General features: G+C 31.2%; 2 protein-coding genes across 2 annotated transcripts; one reads left to right on the plus strand and one right to left on the minus strand.

The window, feature by feature from the left end:
- Positions 1–7,562: 7,562 nt before the first annotated feature.
- Positions 7,563–8,774, minus strand: yellow-g. The gene has a single exon (XM_076394646.1). It carries the CDS (start codon positions 8,738–8,740, stop codon positions 7,613–7,615), a length of 1,128 nt encoding a protein of 375 aa, XP_076250761.1. The 5' UTR covers positions 8,741–8,774; the 3' UTR covers positions 7,563–7,612.
- A 6,160-nt stretch (positions 8,775–14,934) lies between these two features.
- On the plus strand, positions 14,935–16,169 carry yellow-g2 (L-dopachrome tautomerase yellow-g2). Its single transcript, XM_076403483.1, has 2 exons — positions 14,935–14,958; positions 15,018–16,169. The coding sequence occupies exon 2, from the start codon at positions 15,034–15,036 to the stop codon at positions 16,126–16,128; it is 1,095 nt and encodes a 364-aa protein (XP_076259598.1). The 5' UTR covers positions 14,935–14,958; positions 15,018–15,033; the 3' UTR covers positions 16,129–16,169.
- The last annotated feature ends 6,160 nt before the right edge of the window (positions 16,170–22,329 follow it).

The following is a 22,329-nucleotide window of genomic DNA, read 5'->3' on the forward strand; positions in this document are numbered from 1 at the left end:
ATACATATAAATATATGTAAAAATAAATTCGGCATATTATTTTCGGGGCTAAAACAACAAAGCCAGAACTTTATAAACTACTTTGAACAAAACATTGAACCGACTTCAAAAAGTAAATAAGGAACTCACTAAAAATTAAAAATAATCAAAACTTAAAAAAAAAACTCAAAACTCAAAACGTTTCAAAATAAAATATGTACATAATAATCGTTGTAAAATCTTAATAAAAATAAACAAAAAAACTTATTTAACCTATCGACTACACGTATTTTATATTCTACTATATACACACAATTTAGCTTAAAACCTACCTACACCTATTTATCTACTTACAATATTATTTTAACTACTACCAACTGACTTTGAAGTCAGTGCCGAGCAACAAATTAGATCTGTTTTGTTTGCAATTTAATTTTGTGTATATCTCACAACATTATATTATTATTTTTGTATTGCTTGGGCTCGGTTACTTTCGATTTTTCGTCACATCAGTTCAGCAATAACATTATGAACATTATAATGTAATATATAATATTATACATTATACATCAGATCCTAATTTGGTTCCAATATGAACACCTCGAAAATAGTAACTTAACCTTCGTTTTTAGAAGTCGCTTAAAGAATTAGTCAAATGAAACTAATAGATCCGAAAATAGTAACTTAAACTACAACAATAAACAACAGTAAAAAGTAGTAAAATCAGTTGAACTGAATATAGAGACTAAAAGAAGTTAAAAGTTACTAAACAGTCATTAGTTCCCAACGCTAGTCTGTATACACTGCATAACTAATTAATACTAGTACTACTAGTGGAAAACAAAACTATTATTTTATGTAGATAAATGTTAAAGGCATCGATTTTAATAGTTATATTAGGTTGATTAATAGATATCGCTAATCAAAATACATGTAAACACCTAAGAGAATGATAAAAAAATTGAAAATGATAGAAAAACTTTAATATTATTTTTAAAACTACTTTTATGTTGTTATTCGATATTTTGGTTAAAATATCAAGTATAAGTATTTTAAAATATTTTCATTAGAAAACATTCTAGTATTGCCGAAAAGCAACGTTCCAGTGAGTACTTGGATGGTAACTTTATTAGTGCCTTTAAGTGGAACAAAAAAGAATAGAGTCGAGAGCATAGGAGTAAACGCCAATTTACACGATGTTTGAAATTAAATATTAATTGATTATTTGAGGAGGAGAAAGATCGAGATATTAGTGATACATAAGACATTGCTGATTAAATATTTGTTCCATACACAATTAACATAACTGAAGAGCGCGTTTACATAACCAAATAGAGATAGTGATTATTCAAAACAAGATCATTATATACTACAAGAAATAAGTTGCATATTCATAATTTATTTGTACAAATCAGATTATCGCGAGTCGTATTAGATGATTTCTACTTATTTATGTTTCTTTTAACTAACCTTCAAATCATACTTTCAAGATCGAGGACTCATATCTCAAGGTTACAGAAACTAATCTGCTTCATCTAGCTTTATTTGTAAATATCAATCAGCAATGTACAGATTATTAACATATAACAAAAATTAACAGAACTAATTCGATCATTTCTAGAGTTTAATATATCAATAAAAATAATCTAATGTTGACATTCGTCAAATCTTGCATTGATAATAATTCAGAACCTTAGCATGGGCACAACTAACCAACTAAATATGATATAAAAGAAATTAAAATAAAATGTGTAAGAATATAAAATAATAATAATCTATATTATATCTATTTACTCTAACAAATCTGAACAATTAAAATTCCCTTTTGGTATATAAAAAAAATTAATAACTGATTACAACTGACAGATATCAATCGATTTCAAAGAAACTTGATACAATAGAACGTGGAATTCTCGTATTACAAAAATCTGATATCGCCACTTTGAGAAAACAAACTAAGGAAAATTATGTCAAATGTTTAACATGCCGCTCAGATATCAGATGACTCGTTGAAAGTGGATTTATGTTGCATATAACACAACAATACTGTATCAATTAAAAAACTTTTTTTTGTAATATGCACGGTTTATTAAAGATATCCAATAACGTGACATAAAAGTTTTAATAAAAACAAAACGTGAATGAAAAAATCGATCCATGAAATTTATATGTATATACAATACAAAAAAAACTATCTGTTAGAAAGGAATTGTTTTTTTTAACAGTTTTAAGTGTTATTTAATATTACAGCTAAAGTTTTTTAATATTAGAATTCTTTATAAAGTATTTACAATATAGTTCTCGCAATCGAATGGGTATAACATAACATTAGAAATGTAAAGACTAACTTTTAAAAAACCTTAAATAAAGTGGAGGAAAAAAATTATGTAGGTCAGATTGAGAATGACAATGTCAGGTTTTTCAATGTTTTGTCGTTCGAAAAAAAAACACGATATTATGATTTGAAATATATTTAACTATTCAAATAATAATTTAAATAGTAAGTAAAACTAGTTAAATTTTACAATGTGGGGCAAAAGTCCCGCTACCATTGACGGAATTTCTGCTGAGTGGTAATAATGGACCGATTATTTTCATTAAATATTGTCACTATTTCTGCTCGTTCTTGTGGCGTATATTTATCCATAATAATTTGGATATCTACACAACGCAATGGTTTAATAAAACTAGCTAAATGTCACATAACCAAGATAGCGCGCAATGAAAATGGTAGCGGGACTTTTGCTCCACATTATACATTATATATGCGTTTTCAGTAAGAATGATGTCGATGTTGGCAGCCTATATATTATTTAGTCACTGACACCAAATCACCAAATAGCAAGATACACAATTGACGAACACATCAAAATAATATAATTGTGATATAATAATATAATATAATTTCATGTGCTGCCCTGCACGTGCTCCATCAATGCCGAAAGTGGTAATCGCAAGAAGTCAAGTTTGGAGAGTAGAGCGGGTGCGATAATACTTCGCATCTAAGTGATTTCAACACTTCTTACCACCGTCTGATGCCTTTACCGTTCAAATTGATTATTTGTTGTCGGTAACAATCTTAACAAGTATTAAGAATTAAGTGTTTGTTCAGATTTCAACAGTTCACAATATACGACACCAACATAATTATTTAACAATTCAATTTTCATCACCCGTTACCTGTTATTCAGTCCATATAACATCTATCTTTTGGTTTGTGTTGGGTCTTCATTCATTAACTCCTGAAATTCCTCCTTTTCAAATATTTCCAGCCTACGTAACGCTGTTATATTATTGAAATATAACTTGTGAAGTATTTAGGTTAATGTCAATAGAATAAAATTACAAATACATCAAGTGAAAACATTGCATATTTATGGCTAATAAATCTGTTACGAAAACCGTAAAGTAATTACCGACACACCTGGTAAATTTATTTTAATATGTCCTATTAATTACTTGAGGATATACCATTAGCGTTTTTCATATAGCATTTTTTCTTGATTTAAAATTCAAATTAAACAAATTACTGATGACGGCTTAATATTGATCAATATGCATGTTATAATCTGAACTGAATATTTAAGCGATAAGATTAAATTTAATTAAAGATATTTCAAATAATGACGTGCATAATCGATGTATATCAATAACCGACATAACAGAAAAAATCGCTTTAAATAATCTAATTAAATTACATTTTAAGAATAGGGTTTAAGAATTTTAATAACATATATGATCTACATAAAAGTTTTGACGCATCCACTATATAGCCCGGATCTTACCCCGTTCAATTCTCCACTACAAAACTCTGTCGAAAGTAGGGATACAAAAAAATATCGATATATCGATATTTTATGAAAAAAAAATCGATATTTTTGGCCGATATATCGATATATCGATATTTTCTTAACCGATATTTTTCGATATTTTTTAAGAATATAATTTTAAAGGTTTAGCAAATTTTAGCACTGAATATTAAAGGTTTATCGTTATTCCTTAAGAGATTTAGAAAACATATATATTTCTTTAGGCTAATATTTCACTATTTTTATTTTTTCCTAAAAATATCGATATTTTTTTCCTCCGATATTTCGATATTTTTTAACAAATATCGAAAACGATATATCGAAATTTTTTTCGGTGGCCAACACCCCTGGTTAAAGGTATAATTCGGCTTTCAAATAAGGCTTGCAAAATAATTTCGTGAGGGATTTCTCAATGGATTACGCCCTACAAATTCTTATTTATTAAAAGGAGTATCGTTTGTGGAATACTTGTTACTGTCACCGCCTTATCCCGAATCTTATTAATTGCATAAGAAAATTAGGACATATTTATGATAAAGTTGGAAAATATAACATTCTCTGACGGTAAGAGTTATGTAAAGCATTCGCATTTTAGAAATCAAAGGCTGTTTTACTTTGTTAGTTTTAAATACTATTTTCTCAATAGTATTTACTCAATAAATATGTTAAATACTGCGAATGTGTTCAATTATGAGTAAAATCGTTTAAAACGTTTAAAGACGTTTGATATTTACAATGGCAATTGTATTTATGAGCTATCCGAGAAGTTCTTCAATGTAGGTAGAAGTACAAACATATAGAGTGTAGGAATGTTCGTCGGATCAGTCTGAATGTGTGGCTGTCGATGCAATTGTTTGTCCGAACACTGACTACTATTTTGTGGAAGGAAGTCGCACGAGAACTGAAAACACTGGTTGAATAAAAATTTGTTTAATTCGATATTGAATGAATGGTCGATGTAGTCGACGGGAGAATGGACAGGATATTAGGTTAAGGTAAAGGAAGTACGGTAGCGCTGTGGAAGTCGTACTGTTACAAGGGAGAGAGAAAAGAAAAGAGAGCGAGACATTATCGTGGTGGTCTTTTATAGACGGGAACCGCATGGTACCGATCCACCAGCGTTGCCAAACTTCGAATTTGCTGTAGGTGAATGCGTCCTGGCCTAAAGGGTCGTAGCGATCGCTACAAGAGTATACACAAAATAATATGAACGCCATACAACATAGTACATGTTGATAATGCTTGTTGCATGTAAATAATATGATGCGTATGCATTACTCAGTTTACGTGGTAAGTCTCTATAACGCAAGCCAACATTAAGCTACGAATGAAATGCTGCAATGATCATAAAACTTGATCAATGAGCGGTCTATATGAACGTCTATAACAAAAGCACATCAACCGTTTAATTGACAGAGACCAACAAACATTAAAAAGGATTTTGGCCAAACAACATAAAACCATCGCGATAAGAAACGATACTAGAACTCAACACTCACCAAAGAAACACTATTTCGGCAAAACCAATAATGTAGAGCCTCCACTAAACTAACATTCATGGAAAGACTGCGACTGCGAAACCCTTTATTACGGAAACCAACACTAAGCTGTTAAATAAGCGGTGCAACGATCATAAAACACTGACACTTGATGATTGGAGGAATGTGGTATGATGCAATGAATCATCATTTACATTGTTTTCTACAGTTGGATTTATGTATGTAGAAAGCCTACGACGTGGTATTTAAATTATTTAAATAATTATTTAATTTTTAAGTTGGTCCTCTCAATCACATCACTTGACACAATACTGCGCTGACATCCTCAAGGATAAAATTCTTACTATAACTAGCATAACGTTGCCATATTTGAAATGTATGATGTGCACAGGCACAATCAGCAGACCTCAAGAAAATTGAACCGTTACGGCAAATTTTGGAGTAGAAAATGAGGAGTAGGTTTCAATCTCCAACACCATTGGGGTAATGTTTTTGGTGTAAAAATGGGACATTTCGTTGGAAATCATTGAGACGCTCTACGAATCTATTCCGCGAAGAATTGCAGTTGTTCTATAAGTAAATGGCGGCTGAAGACTATTAAAAAATAAATATTATGTATATGTCAGGTCTGGTTCAATCAAGTGCATAAAGTAACTGCGGCTAGTAAAAATGCGTTTGAGGAAAAGAAATACTGCCCTACAATATTCCTGGATGTCTAACAAGATTTTGATCGGGTCTGGCATTTAGGATTCATCTGTAAAACGAGCAAATTGTTACCACGTAACCATTGTCAATTGCTGGAGTCATATATTTTCGGAATAAAATTTAGAGTATCGCATGAACGCCATTCTCGACATTTAAAACTCTTTCGGCTGGAGTTTCACAAGGTAGCGTCTTGGGACCTTTCCTATATCTGCTCTACACTGCTGACATTCCAACAACAAAAGAAACACTACTTGAAACCTTTGCTGGCGACACAATTATTATGGCAAACGAAAAATCTCTGCTTAGGGTAGTAGAAAAAGTACAAGTGGCCGTCAACAAGATCTACAAATCGGCAAAATCTATAAATGCATTGCAAGATAATAAAAACTTAATTATATAACTCAAGGAATGCCCGATTCCTCAAGCAGAATCAGCTAAATACCTTGGAATCCATCTTGACGGTAGATTAAATTGGAAACATCATGTTAGACATAAAGCAAAACACATTAGAACCAAAATAAAACAACTATACTGGTTAATCGGCAGATACTCTCAACTTGATCTAAAATCAAAGAGGTTGATTTATTAGACAATTATAAAGCCAATTTGGACCTATGAGGTGAAAATATGGGGTTGCACTAAAAATGCAAATAAACTAGTCATACAACGCTGTCAAAACAAGGTTCTTCAATTGCCTACCAATGCTTATCGCTACTGGTTACGAAGAACTGCACGATGACCTGGAAATCAAATGGATTTGATTTTTATCCAAGATTTCGCCTTGAAACACGAAAGAAGATTACTAAATCATACTAACGTGGAAGCAATACAACTGTTGGACAGGGCACAGGATGTCAGGAGATTGAAGCTGTACCAAACGTTCGCTACCTGATCGTAGTGAAATGCTGCTCAGTCCTCCATCACAGGAGCACTGTGTCTGCGAAATCGCCCAATGTGTCGTATTCCATCCATTTAATTTCCAGCCACTCTCGAATTCAATTGAGACATACCAATACAACTATTACAATGTTCTGCCTGTCTTACTGAAATTTGAACAGAAGCTTGCACTTCAGGCTAAACGGCCACCAAGTGCGGATTACGGTAGCTCAGTTTGTTAGCCAGAAACTATTTAGTTACTGAAGCTTGAAAAGTGCCATTTCGAACATAATTTTACGATAACTATAACCTGTCCAGACTAAATCATCACGATCACATACATCCCTTTGGTCGTAGACTATCCGGTCATTTGTTTCTTTTTGACTACCTGAATGGTGAACGAGTGAGACGGGTTCGTTCATATTTACCGCCAGTGTCGCTTTGTATCAACAAGTCGCCTTTTCTTTCCGTTAAATAAAATAAAATTTTCAAGTAAATTAATAGATCCTGTTTTCTAAACCATTTCACATTTTATAACTTATATAGAGATTGTGTATTCTTATCTAATAAATATTTAAAAATTTATAGAAAACAACTAATGATAATAGATATTAGTACTAGTTAATACTTAGAGATTAGCAAGTTTTTAAAATACCTCAAACATTCATAAATTAAACAAATAGACATATGGTGTAAAAGTTTTTATTATTTTAATTACTATAATGAAAAATTGATGTCGATCTCTTAAGACTCACTGGTTTTCACTAGAGGATAAACGATAATACTGGGACCTAAACAGCCAGTAGTTCCAGTAATATAATCATGGAAATTACTTTCTATTGCCCACATCAGCTTCTTCCATCCTGGGATCACTTGCGTAGCCATCCTGCAGTACCCGCCTTTATGAACCAACAAGAAGTTCTCGGGTTTGAAGGCAGTGTCCGTATTCCAAACGTAAATATCCGAATCACCTTTGTATCTGAAGAAAATTCCTGCACCATTATCAGTTCCTAGCAGAACCACCTGGTATCCTAGTGGTTTCGTCCCGCACTTGATGATAGCACCATCAACATGTCCCTGTTGCAGCAGCTTGGTCTTTATAGAGTATATAAAAGGAGATGATAAATAACTAAAATAAAGCACGGTATCATGAGATTTCCGAATTAACTGAAGATAAAAAATATCTTTAACACTCGGGCAAATCGCTACAGGTAAAACCACTCGAAACCCGGTACCGTGAAGAATATTGATCACGATAATAGACGCAGATCCCGCGTCCGAAATATAAGCATATGGCACACCATCCACCGAATAATCTACCACTAGATACTGAATGCGACTGTCGAAACTCAGAAAGGTACTTAAATCGATGGTTTTCACCACCTTTCCACTATCTGGCTTTATACCCCAGAGCTTTGGGGAACATCTCTTGACCGGTTGTTCTAGGGTATTGCAAATTCCCAAATCTAAAACCCATAAGATATCCAGTGGATCAATTGTTAAGTCTATAGCGTTTTGGATGGAGTCGCAGCTTCCTTCCTCCTGAATGCTCCAACAAGGAAACGCTACTAGCGGGACGCGTGAAGTAATGTTCACTAGAGGAAACCTGCCTACAGTAAATGGTACCCCCTGGCGAAACCTGGATAACGTCACTATTCCATAATCGTTGTAAACCGCTAACCTAGTGGCGATTATATTCTTCGGTATCCATCTACCAGACGAAGCGTAAATATTTTTCGTAGTAGGACAAGGAAAGACCACATCATTACCGGATAGTTTAAAAGCCAAATCTAGCACCAAATTCTTGTCGTTGGTACAACTACCGGAAATGCTAGCTATAAAACTTACTAGGAAGATTATTAATAATCCCATGATAACTAAAAATACCTAAAATAGAAACACTTATTATAATCATATTTTTAATTTATAAAATACTAGTTACCTAGATATTATTTTTATTAAAATATGAATATAAGCAATTAAATCCATATATATATACCTTCAAGGAAGTATATTTTCTTATATCAAACATTTGTTTTTAAAATATTATTGTTAGAATAACCTTGCTTCTTGTATGTTTACAATTTCACTTATAATTGGCGGATCATCATCAGGTAAATATGCATTAATACATGAATTGTATCAACTATTATTTTATTTGTACAGTAATAATCTGCAATAGATTGAAATAACAGCATCTAAATTTGATATGAAAAAAAGCATCTTAAAAAACATTTTCGTTTGTATTATTATTGGCTCAACCACATCAAATAAATCTGCTTAAGGTATCAGTTTAAAATAGACGAATTCATCATGACTTTACAAAATTATTTTTACAAATTTACTAAAATCTCGATGAACTATGTGTTTCTGTTTGAGTGTTATGGAAGACAGCCAACCAAAAGTAACTATTACTTTTAGATCACAAAAAGAGATGAGAAAAGAAAGGAGATGAAATTGTCTGTATTGTTGTATGTTTTTGAAATGAAATTCTAAATCATTACACTTTCATGTACCTCTTAACAAGTATTTGAGTTGAAGAAGGATATTAAATATTGAAGTAAGATATTCAAGACACGTTACTTAATACTATTGTTGGGAACTATCGACTGTTTAGTAGCTGACTATTTTTTACTATCGACTGATTCAGTCGTTATTTTTTATTCGACTGATTTTACTACTTTTTACCAATGACATTCAGTAGACTGTTTTCAGTCATTATTTTCGGTCCATACTTTTAGTTACTATTTTTGGTTCTATTAGTCTTTTTCCATTGATTTTTAACGTTCTGGCTCTGTCGCCCTAGCCGCGACCTTGACAAAAATGTACCCTATTTATACTTACATAGATTTATAAATAAAATATATAGTTTTATGATTTTTGTTGGTAGTTTGCTTGTAAATAATAATATATTATATATTAATATAACAGATTATATAATAAAAAGATTAAAATTGTGAATGATAAATAGTTTTTTAACTGGTTTTATGGCAATAATAGATGAAATTTCGATTATTATCTCAATTTTTGTTAAAAAATATTTCCGTTCAATAATAAATAAAGCATTTACTTCATATAAGAAATCTTTGGTAATTGTGCGATCATTTTTAATTATGCCATGAATTAGTTTTTTTTTATGATTAGGTATATGTATTATTTTTATTTAGGATTTATGGTTATTGTACATCTTTAATTTTTAGGTTTTGTTTAAGTTCTATTGTATTGTACATATTTATTATAGTATATTATTTGAAAATAACAATAATTATGGGGTATTATTACTATTATTAATTATTACTATTAAATATTTATGGGGTATTATTCCATAGAAAAATTTTATTCCTTTTTACAGATCACAGAACATTCAAATATAAAAGTAATTCTACTTCGTTTAAAATGAAATTATTAATTGCGTGTTAATAATGTTCAGTAATTTTTATTTCTTTTCTTTTTTAAAATTAGTACGTGAAGGAATCTGTACATCTCCGCCTCGCTTATACTACCGTTGGTGTTCTTAACGGTGATACCGGTTACGGGCACCCCCTTACTAATAGTAAGAAGTATCAGTTAGGGTCATTGGATCAGCTGATAGGGTGGGGTTTAGTGGGTAGCCCAGAGGCAGCCTCCACATAACGAGTCCAACTCGCTTATTCCTGCGGGTCTTCCCGACCAGGTATCCGTAACAGGATTCCCCTATCCGGTTCCAAGCCAAAAAAAATTGAAGAAATAAGCACATATAAAATTAACCAAGCAATTATCTCCGTCCTTTCCTCTCTCACAATTTATATAGGAAAGGGTTCGTACATCTTCGTCTAACATTACTAATCGAACAAAACAGTAGAACCGTGCATTTGTCTGAAAATAGTAATTACTATTTTTAAATATATATATTTTAATATTAAAATAAAGGAATAAAATAATGCTGGTCGGTTTATAACCTGTAATAATTATAACTAATATTTTCAATAATTTAGCGTATATCTGATAACCGGACGGCGACCAGCTGTCAGACGTATGCAAAATTCTTGAAAGAAATAGTGATAAGAGGTTTTTTAACACTTACCTATAAATTATTGTATCTGGTTCTATATATGTATCTGTATGTGGCTGTAAAAACTGTAGTTTTTAGATATAGTATAATGTTAAAATAAATTATATTTGATAACATTTTTGTTCAATTATTCTACTTAGATAATTTGTATCTCAAAGCCAGCTGAATTAAAACTCAGGGTTGATGGGCAACATTGTAAGGTTTCGATGTCGCAAATATCCATGACGCATTACTAAAAAAACTTTGAATAGACTATAAAACGATTATACCAGCGTATTTTCTAGTTTTAAACCCTGTTATTGAATTCGATGCCTAGAATAATATTTACTTCTTTCAATTATAATCGACGAACGATTTTTTTATTAGCCAGAAATCCGATGGGGCTAAATTAGGCGAATATAGCGATTGATAAAAAATCGTCAAGTTGCATGAAAGATATACGTTATCGTGACAATAAAACCAAAAGTTATCGGCCATAACTTCAGTTTCAACCTCAAATAACATTCCTTATCGACAGATTAGCCTGACGGAAAAAACTAAGAATAACTCGTAATTTTTAAGTCTTATTATTTACTGATCACACTAATTTATTCTTAACAACGACAAGGATAAGATGACATGTTTAAGTCGTTAATCAAATATGCGGAGAGCCACCCCGCGTTCTAACCGCGCCGATGACCAGCGAGAGACAGAAAATGGTAATATAGTCATGGCAAGTCACAATTGCATCTGAGAGTAACTGGAAATAGAGCAGATAGGCATAGAACGCAACAGTGTTAGCATACATCAAACCCAACAACAGCAACAAGGCACAATGGAATTGAGACATTCTGCAGACATGGTGGTCCTGTGACTCAAGAATAAGCAGCATTCCATTATAATCCGGAAATATAATCTATCCAAAGAAGTTTTTGTACATACGTCGTCTAAATTTGTGACAAAACATCACAATGTTGCCGTGTGAACTCTGAGTTTTAGTTCAGATTCGCTTTGACTTACAACAATATTCTAATCTAAATAAAATAATTAAACAAAAATACTGTTATTAAATATAATTTATTTTAACATTATGATAAATCTAATGTACATATTATCGAGGAACTTGAAACTACAATTAAGTACACAGTTATAATAAGCTGTAGGTTAGGGTTGTGTTTGATTATATTTACATTTAACTATTTTCCATACCACCTATACGTTAGAGTTCTAAGTGCGTTTTTTTATGATTTGTTTCCTCTGGAGGCCTAATCCACTTAATTAACAATTGAATATGCAAGTAATATATTTTACTTTCATTGGAGAGCATATTTACCTTTTACACTTAATTATTGTGTCCTTCGGTAGAGTGTTTCCTTGTAAATACATTTTGATATCACTGTATTTCTCCTGAGTTTGTTCTGTTAATACCTGTATACATCTTTCTTGATAGATTAGATTTAATCAATGTATTCTCCTTAATGATTTTACCACAACAGTAAAATAGTTACTATTGAATTACTATGAATATTCTGAACAATTACATACATATCTGTGCACATACATCTTTTACACTCTACAATAACATTTCCTTCACTTATCATATATTAATTATCTATTCACCTTTACTTGTTTCCATTCTCATCACCCTGTCTTAGAATTATATCATACTCAGAAAGTTTTATTCAAGTGAATAACTGAGCTATTAATTTCCAATTTATTTAACATATGTTCACAATTCAATCATTTGTCAATTTCTTCTTCAATGTGTCTGATCAAGTTCGTCCAAACCGTTTTGATATTAACCAATCCTGTTTCCAGCATGAAGTACAATATGTCTGCAATGAATTATTAATAAATGTTATGACTAATAAAACCTATTGTTGCTATCAATTGTTATTCCAACGTTTACGTTTTTCCTTCAACTTTTATTGTCATAACACTATTTTTATTATCATATTGCCATGAGTTGGGTATACTGTTCCGATTTTGAAATATCCATGTCTCATCTAAACTTTCCTCATTTTATTATATACTTTTAAAAATTGTATTCTTTTAAAAGCAATATCCGGAAAATCGTTTATGTCTCTTCGATACTTTTCGGACTAACATTTAATAGACTAACATCTAATATTTAATCTCTGATAGAGCTAACATCAATCTGATCTTGATTCTTCACCCGGTTTGTATGAGGACGATTTTTTTCGATGAATTCAAGATTATATTTTACATTTTTTTAAATATTTCAGTGACCGTGCCCATACTAATATTCAGGGCAACTTTAACACGCTAATAAATATATACTTATATTTCTAACGAATTTTACTGCCTGTAGCTGGTCTCCATTATCTCGTTCCTGTTCAAAGAAACTGATTAGAGACGCAATCTGCTCTGTCTGGCTTCTGAATTTTCAATCAGACCAATAATAAGCAGCGATTTGAAATTTATCAAAACAAGCAAAATATTAAAATAACGTTTGCCGGTTTATAACCTTTTATCAATATTGTTTTGAATAATTTTGCATACGTTTGACAACCGGACCACTTTAGCAGGCTAGTTCGGTTACACGTTCAAACTTATCAAACAGCATTGTGTCTCTTTTTAACTAGAACAACATAGAAAGGAAAATATTGTTTGATTCTAAAATGAATTTACAAATTACGGCATGCAGTACACAAAACATCTTGATGACGTATGCACAAAACTTTTTTGGATAAACTATAGATTATGGTGTCAACAAATTACTTACAATCGGGTCAGTTAGTCAATTATACAATCTACAGAATAATGTTGCGCCGGTGGAAAAGTAAATTTGCTCCAATTGATACCAGTACCAGTTCCTCATTAGATTTAGATTTTTTTTTTAAATTATTTAATTATTACATTGTTACTAGTCGTTTCCGACTAACCTACAATTTGTCTTTATAATAACTTAAATCTATGTATGTATATAACTAGGAGGATCCATCGGCCCTATCTCAGTATCTGATGAAATAATGTTTATACATGTCACTGCCGTATTTTTATTATATGCACCTCTCTACACAACAGTACACAAGATCAGATCGTTTAATTCGTTTGAGTCTATGTCCTGTTCTGGTGGTATCCAAAAGCTGCAATACTTCAATATTCTCATGAGAATGGAGTCTTTCCTCATGTCCCCTTGCAATTTTCTTGATTTCTTGACTGACTGTGGGTATCTGGAGGTCTCGATATAGGTAATCAGTCCTATAGTATTTGGACATGCCCACAATACCTCTCAAGACTTCGTTCTGAATAATGTGTATTTTATTTATGTTATTCTTTGCAAAACATCCCCATAACTGAACTCCGTATGTCCATATAGGTTTTAGTATTTGCTTATATAATAGCAATTTATTATGTACTGATAATTGTGATTTTCTTCCAATTAGCCAGTACATCTTCCTATATTTCAGTTCCAGTTCTTTTCTTTTCTTCTTTATATGTTTCTTCCAGCGAAGTTTTGCATCAAGATCCATTCCGAGATTGAAAATTATAATATTTGTTTTCTAATGATGTAACGATCCACTACCACATGCAAATCATAAATCCTTACAAATTTAATTTATTTAAAGTCTGGAGGCGATAATTGATAGGCGTTGTGCTCACATTCCAACAGTGAAATGAATTATTCTCCAAGAACTATAACCGTTTTTAATTAAGATAGATGAAAGTGATATAAGATTCGCTGGGTCATCTAGTTAACAATAAATAAAAAAACACTAACAACCAACGTGCGTATGAATAATTCAAACAATAACGCCATACTTTATTATTCGTATGCAATTCTTGTAATGCACATAACAAATTCCATTCTGCAACCATTTTACTCATTGACGTGATCAACAGCCAAACATTTTTCTTGTTTCATTGAACCTACCATAACTCACCAACATATTATTTTTTATTTATTATAACGGATAGGGTCGTTAACATATCTCGACCTTCGTTGTTATTGTAAACAAAATTATATCGTATTTATAACTATTTGAATAGCGATTTTATGCACTCTTTTATTTATTTATATGTGTCGGTAAATGAGGTGAGTAAAAAAATAATTCACGGAATATCTTTTTAGTATTAATTGTATTGTTATTTCAGACAAAAATAGCCAAGGATGTCTCTACTGATTTTATGTTTTATTATTTTTATTAATCCCAGTGCCAATTCTGAGGATATCATCGAATGGACTGGGGGCAATTTTGATTATCCCTCTGATGACTCGCTAGCCCTAGCCATCAGCAATAGTAGTTACATCCCGAAAAATGTTATAGCAACTCGCGGGCAGATATACAAAGACGATGTATACGTAGCTCTTCCCAGACTAAAACCAGGAAATCCTGCGACGTTAGCAAAGTTAGGTGTGAAGCCCAGATGCACTGAGACTGTATTAGTGCCATTCCCCAGCTGGTCAGCACAGAATTATAACGACACAGATGGACTACATTCTATAGTCGATATTTTCGTTGACTTATATGGATGTTTATGGACTTTAAACTCTGGGGTAATAAATGTACTGGATAATCCCATACGAAAATGCCCTCCTAAAGTGGTTGCCTATAACTTACTAACAGGAAAGAAGGTAAAAACTCTGGATTTATCCGGCTTGGTGGTCCAAGGTTCTCGATTACAATTTCTCATAGTGGATTATGGAACCGATGGCAAACCATTCGTCTACATAACAGACGCTGCTACCAGATCCATCATAGTTTTCGATGTTATTGAGTCCAAAGCGTACCGAATAGTTCTTCCCAAATCCACCTTAGGCCCAAAACGGGATATACTCTATGCTGTATTAGTCCAGAGAAACTGCGGAAACAATTTTCTAGTTTTCACATACCTATCGAGTCCCAGGATATTTTCTGTTCGTACCAGTTACCTGCGTTCTGGATCAGCGTCGGGTAAAATTGAGGACTTGGGCGTGAAAAATGGAAAAACCGTGATTCTTGGAACGGATGGTGGTTCTGCTCTATTTTACAGATACGAAGGATCGTCGGATATATATCGATGGGATAGCAACCAAGGAAATTTTACAAGGGGGCAAATAGTTTATTCATCACCAAATTGCTTTTTAGCCACACAGGTGTTGCCTGACCTGAAGCGAATGAGAATGAGAGTGTTGGAGAGTAATTTTCCTGACTATCTCGCAGGAACGGTAGGATGTGGTGTTACACAGAGAGTGTCGGCGATACTTAGTGATAATTGTGAATAAATTATAATGCAAATATTAATATAACAGAGTTTGTTTATGTATTTATTGTTCTTTTTATATAATCATTATAATGACGAGAATAAAGAATCACATTTATTTATGGATTAGAATAGGCGGATTCTAAAAAAAAAGTTTTATTAAATATGATTATTAAGACTTTAGCAGAATTAAAATCAGAGATTTTAATAATTCACCGAGAGTCATAAGTCAAACGTCAGTCAGAAGCGTTAAGAAACATTGACGTCACTTAACATTTCTTAACCATCATTTCCGCATTGCAATGTCTGAAATGTTTGGCGTGCTTCAATTTTATTTGGATTATTTATATTATATATTAGTTGACAAAATCAGGTCTATGTTGTGAAAAAAAATGACCAAGGAACAATTTAAACTAGAAATTATTAAGGCAAAAAACTTGAATTTATCAAAAATCTATTGGTTAGTGGTAAACGTGACTGAACTAATAATTTTAAAAAATTAGATGAAAATGAGAAAATTGAGTGAATATCCCAAAGACACCAGCCATCAAATGTGCTAGAGCACTCAAGAAAATTGAAAAAGTAGGGTCAATATAACAATTCGTAAGAATGTTAATAAACCTAGCTAACAAATATAAACAGTACTCAATGATAGCAAAATTACCAGTTGGGAACTGTACGAATAGAATATACTATAGATATTGCGTATATACATAAGAATTTAATATTGAATTCAAATGTTCCATACTTGCTAAGACATCAAAATTACTAACATTACAACAAAAGAAACACTACTTGGAACCTTTGCTGACGACACAATTATTATGGCAAATGACATATCTCTGCCTAGGGCAGTAGAAAAAGTGCAAGTGGTGGTTAACAAAATCTACAAATTGACTAAAGATTAGAAAATTCAACTTAATAACTTCAAATCTGTTCATGTTAATTTTGCATTGCGGCGAAATAATAAAAACTATAATTAGGTTTTCATTTCACTCAGTGGATGTCCGATTCCTCAAGTAGAATCAGATAAATACCTCGGCATCCATCTTGACATCATAAATATCATGTTAGACAAAAAGCAAATCACATTAGAACCACAATAAAACAACTATACTGGTTAGTCAGAAGATACTCTCAACGTTATCTAAAATCAAAGAGATTATCAGAACGAAAGATTTATCAGACAATCATAAAGTCAATTTGGACCTATGGGGTGTAAATATGGGGTTGCACAAGAAATTCAAATCAACTAGTCATCCAACGTTGCGAAAACAAAATTATTCGATTAATTACAAATGCCTATCGCTACATAACCAACGAAGAACTGCATGATGAAACAAATACGAAAGAAGATTACTAAATCATACTAACGTGGAAGCAGTACAACTACTGAACAACGCGCAGGAAATCAGAAGATTGAAGCGAACCAAACCATACGAACTTATATAAAGTGTATACCTTTAGTGTAAACTATAGCTTAAGTTATTATAATTTTATAATTGAAGAATACATATTGATGTATTTATCTCGCACTCGTCTTGCTTGTGAATTAATCCAAGTACAAAAGAAATGTAGTAATAAGTTAATTTAGAATTAAGATTATACTAAGTATATCTAATAAAGGTCTTATAAAAAAAACCATTCATTCATCATAATTTTAAATTACAGATCGAAATATTTTCTGGCTATCAAATACTAATTTTACATAGTTGATAATAAATACAACAGAAAAAGGTTTAAACCTGTAGCAATTCTGTACACACCAGTTGAAGGCTTGTATTTAATGAATATTTTTCTAGATTACCATTCGAATTCTGTAGGAATATATGCTGACTTCATGCACATTTTTGAAATCGAACCCATCACATTATATGAAATCTATTTTTTATTTTTTCATATAATTTGATAACTGAAAAAAGTTGATAACATTTTTTGATATTTTGATTGAAAAGTTTGAAACAAAATTATTAGAGACTGATCTACACAATAGACAAAACAAATGACGACTAACATCAAATTTTATAAACACTATTATTTACCTCCATATCATTTTAGTGAAGCGAAAGGCAGCCAAAATAGTAAGTGCTTACATCAAAATAGTTTTCCCAGAAATAAATTACCTATAGTCTATTCAAAGTTTATTTGTATATGCGTTATCAAGATGTTTAATGTATTGCCTGCTGCAATTTGTAAATTCGTTTTAGAATCAGACAATATTTTCCTTTTCATTTTATTCTAGACACAATGCTGTCTGATTAGTTCGAACACGTAAACGAATGAGCCTGTCAAAGTCGTCCACTTGTCAGACGTTCTTGAAAAGCAAAGTTCTTGAAAGCAATAGTTATAAGGAACTCTAACCCATAAACCATCGTGGTTGTATAATTAACTGTAGTTCTTAGATGTACTGTAATATTAAAATAAATTATATTTGATAAAACTTTTGTTCAATTATTCTATTTAGATAGATTTACACACACGGATTTTGAACATTTTAGACATAGAGTAATAGAGATGTAACTCAATAGGGGACTCTGGCGCAAAGGTTTGCTTTGCCCAACATCCAGAGGGCGTCATAATTGGCCGTTCAAGTAATTTGATTGGTCAATTTAAATCTCCATTATAGGCACCTGTAAGAGAAATATTTTAGTGTGAAGACATTCAGTTGGCTCATTAGTAGTGTTTGACACGTGACAACCTTGACGTCAAGTTTAATTGACCAATGAAATTGATATAAAAAACAATTCTTTTCTGAAATAAATTTATTAAATAAAATTTAATAAAATATAAATAAAAATATGTATCTATATTAGATTTATCTATAAAATATAAATTTATATACATATATATAAAACCATAAACAAACATCAAAATTATATTATATCAAAATTATATCAAAATTATCTCTTCCGTCTTTTTCTTTTTTTATATTTGTTTAGGGCCATCAATTTAATAAGATATATCAGAGTTCCCTCTTTTTGTTTTCTTACACTGAAAGCAAATTTTAAGTCTTCCCCTGTTAAAATTCTGTTCATCTGTTTCACTCAAAAGTTATTACGCGCCTTGTTATTACTTTTAATATTTTATGTGAAAGATCATTATGGAATGTACAATTGAAGGGTTTTAAATTTACATTTTTTAAAACTTTTGACAAAAATTTTGTTATATTATCGACCTGGCATAATCGCCGAATAAAATAAAAGAGATAGCTCAAAGACTTACTGACAGTATTTTCATTTCATCCCCAGTTAGTATAGAATGTAAATATTTAGAGCCCTCGTGTTCATTCTCTTCACAGTTTCCTAAAGGCCAATGAGATGAAAAAAATTAGCTTATGTTGAGCGCTTCAAATGATTTCTAAAGCATTCTAGCCGAGGATGTATATTCCCGAATCCATGAGCAAGATTCAAAATAAACCATTACAAATCAAATAAATTATTTGGATAATTACACTTTCTTTTTCTTTAATGAAATGAACCCCTCAAGTTAGTTATTAAATTGATGACACTTTGACAAATTTGTTCTTACTTGGGCAATAAATTTTACACCAAAATTCCTCGTGTATTGAATATCGGTTAATCCTCTCTTAATAGATTTGCATTCAGAGGCTATTATTTTATTGGAGCTGCAACTATTAATCCAAGAAGGAAAGTATATAGCCGTTTGCATAGATTCTTTCGCAAGAGGATTAATTTCTAAAATTAAAAAAATAAATATTTAATATTTATATATATGAAAATAAACTTACAACAACAAAATATAAAAATATGTAATTATTAATATCGGCCTGTCGATCTGCGATTTAAAACATCCCGTAGATAACCTACGATGTTCAGATCCGCATTTTGACTTAGCCCCACCAAAGCCTTGACTTTTACTGAATGAAGCCACTTATGTTATTCAGAATAATTACAATGATGGTACCACCCATAACCTGGTTTTTAAAGTTATGATGAGATATTATTAAAGAAAAACTAGTTGAAGTTCAAATTATATACTATAAAAATAATGTATATGTTAAAAAAATGTTAGAATCAATTTAATAAACATATTATCATTTGTATATGTTAGGTGTCATTTATTTTGAGCAACGACATCTATTGGTAAAATGCGAAATTTATGACATTCTCCGAAAAATATTATTAATTAAATGTTGTTTAACGGTGTTTAAACACTATGTATAAAGAAAATTATAATAGAGATATAAAGTATAATGAAGCTGGCACTATGAATAGAAGTCAATAGAAAGAGAAGGCAGTCTCAAAAAACTATAAATAATATAAATGTAAAAGTTAATAATTCTTTGGTTTCAATAACAAAAGTTCAAGAATAAATGTTTTATTTACCCGCATATTAATCAAACCCTTGAAATGAACGTCTTTCATTATAAATTGTTTTCTTTTATGGTGAGTACAGAGTTGAACGAAGCGAACGTTCGAGGTCTGTGCGAACACCTCCGCGAAGATTCGGAATGGATCCATAAAGTAAATATATTACTCTATGAATGGATCACAAAATATACAGACTGTGTTTAGTGAGTATGGATTCGGCGAAAAAAATTCCCTCCGCGGTAATCGAAATCATTTCGTGGGGCGTTCGGTTCTTCTCAGAAAGTTTCGGTCTCCAAAAATCATTTGACGGCTTTCATTGTTTGGTTCGAAATCCTGTATTATTTTGTTTATAACCTTACTTTTCACAATGGCATGCCAAAATAAAATGTCTTGTGAATCATTTTTCGACGGTATGTGTAGTGTTCTTTTCCTAAAAAGCAATGTTTATTGCTAAAATAATATGTCCCTTCTAATCGTTTTTTAAGAGTATCAAATTATTATAAGTATGGCGGTAACATAATAAACAAAGTTATGATAAGGAATAAAATACGAATAATATTGAAATTCAACTCATTTGAATTTTATGGTGAGTATTAACATAATACTCTTATGTTTATACCTCTTTAGTATTATACTTATAGATACGTGAAGAGATTTCAAACATTTAGAATTCTGTAACAATTAAAAAATGATCCAAAATCACCAGAAGATATATGCAGTACCAAGAAAAAAGAATGCATATGTGTAAATTTCACTGAGGTAGACAAAATAAAACCCTAAATTAGAAATATTACTAACTTTGGGAACTATCGACTGAAAACAGTCGACAGTCGAAACAGTCGATAGTCAAAAAAATAGCGACTGAAAATAGTAATTACTATTTTCAGTCAAATGCACGGTTCGACTGTTTTTTTGCATCCATGATGTCAGACGAAGATGTACGAATTCTTGTCTGTATAAAATGTGAGATAGGAAAGGACGGAGATAAATGCTTGGAGCAGTTAATTTTAAATGTCTTTATATTCTCCAATGGTAGTATAAGCGAGACAGAGATGTATATATATTCATTCACGTGATAACTTTAAAAAAGAAAAGAAAAAAATCACTAATTTCTATTATCATGTAATAAATAATATAATTTTAAAGGAAGTAGCATTACTTTTATACTGAATGTTATGTGGATGTATAAAAAGGAATGGAATAATAACACCACAAATGTTTTATCGTGTTTTAATATATTAATTGCTATTTTTAAATAACATAGCATAATAAATATAAATAGTACAATATAACTTAAATAAAACCTAAAAACTAATGATTTTCAATAACCATAACTACTAAATAAAATGTAAACGTATACTAATAATCATTGAAAAATCTAATCCATGATGAACCCAAAAGTGATCGTCCAATAACTACCAGACCCTTTTTAAATAAAAGTTTTATTTATTTTTGAACAGAAATATTTTTAAATTACTGTGAATATTATCATGTTCAACTTTTCTCCCGTGAGGCGGTTTCTTCGATCGTTAATTATTTGCCCAGATTTTGAAAAAAACTCGTTCCCAGGGGACAGATATTGTGGGTATAGAGGAATATTTTACGTGTAACTGATATAATTCAGGTAGTTTCATATTATGGGTTTTCTAAAAAACCAATAGGTTTTCTAAACGCCGAATAAATGGAATTTCCAAATACTGCTAAATCTGTAAAGTTGCTGCAGTACTTGGAAGATACCTCTTTTGTGATAACTTTTTGTATCGCCCCAACATTATTTGCAATACCAAAATCCTGCTTTTTTAAATCTAGGATCTAAAAATGTGGATTTTCCGCATATCGTATTCATTTCTAAAATTGCCAGTCTTTTATTGATGATATCTAATAGACAATTT

This window comes from Rhynchophorus ferrugineus, unplaced genomic scaffold, assembly GCF_030347505.1.
Source record: "Rhynchophorus ferrugineus isolate W39M unplaced genomic scaffold, kcgeb_rfMv2 rfM1, whole genome shotgun sequence".
NCBI classification, from domain to species: Eukaryota; Metazoa; Arthropoda; class Insecta; order Coleoptera; family Curculionidae; genus Rhynchophorus; species Rhynchophorus ferrugineus.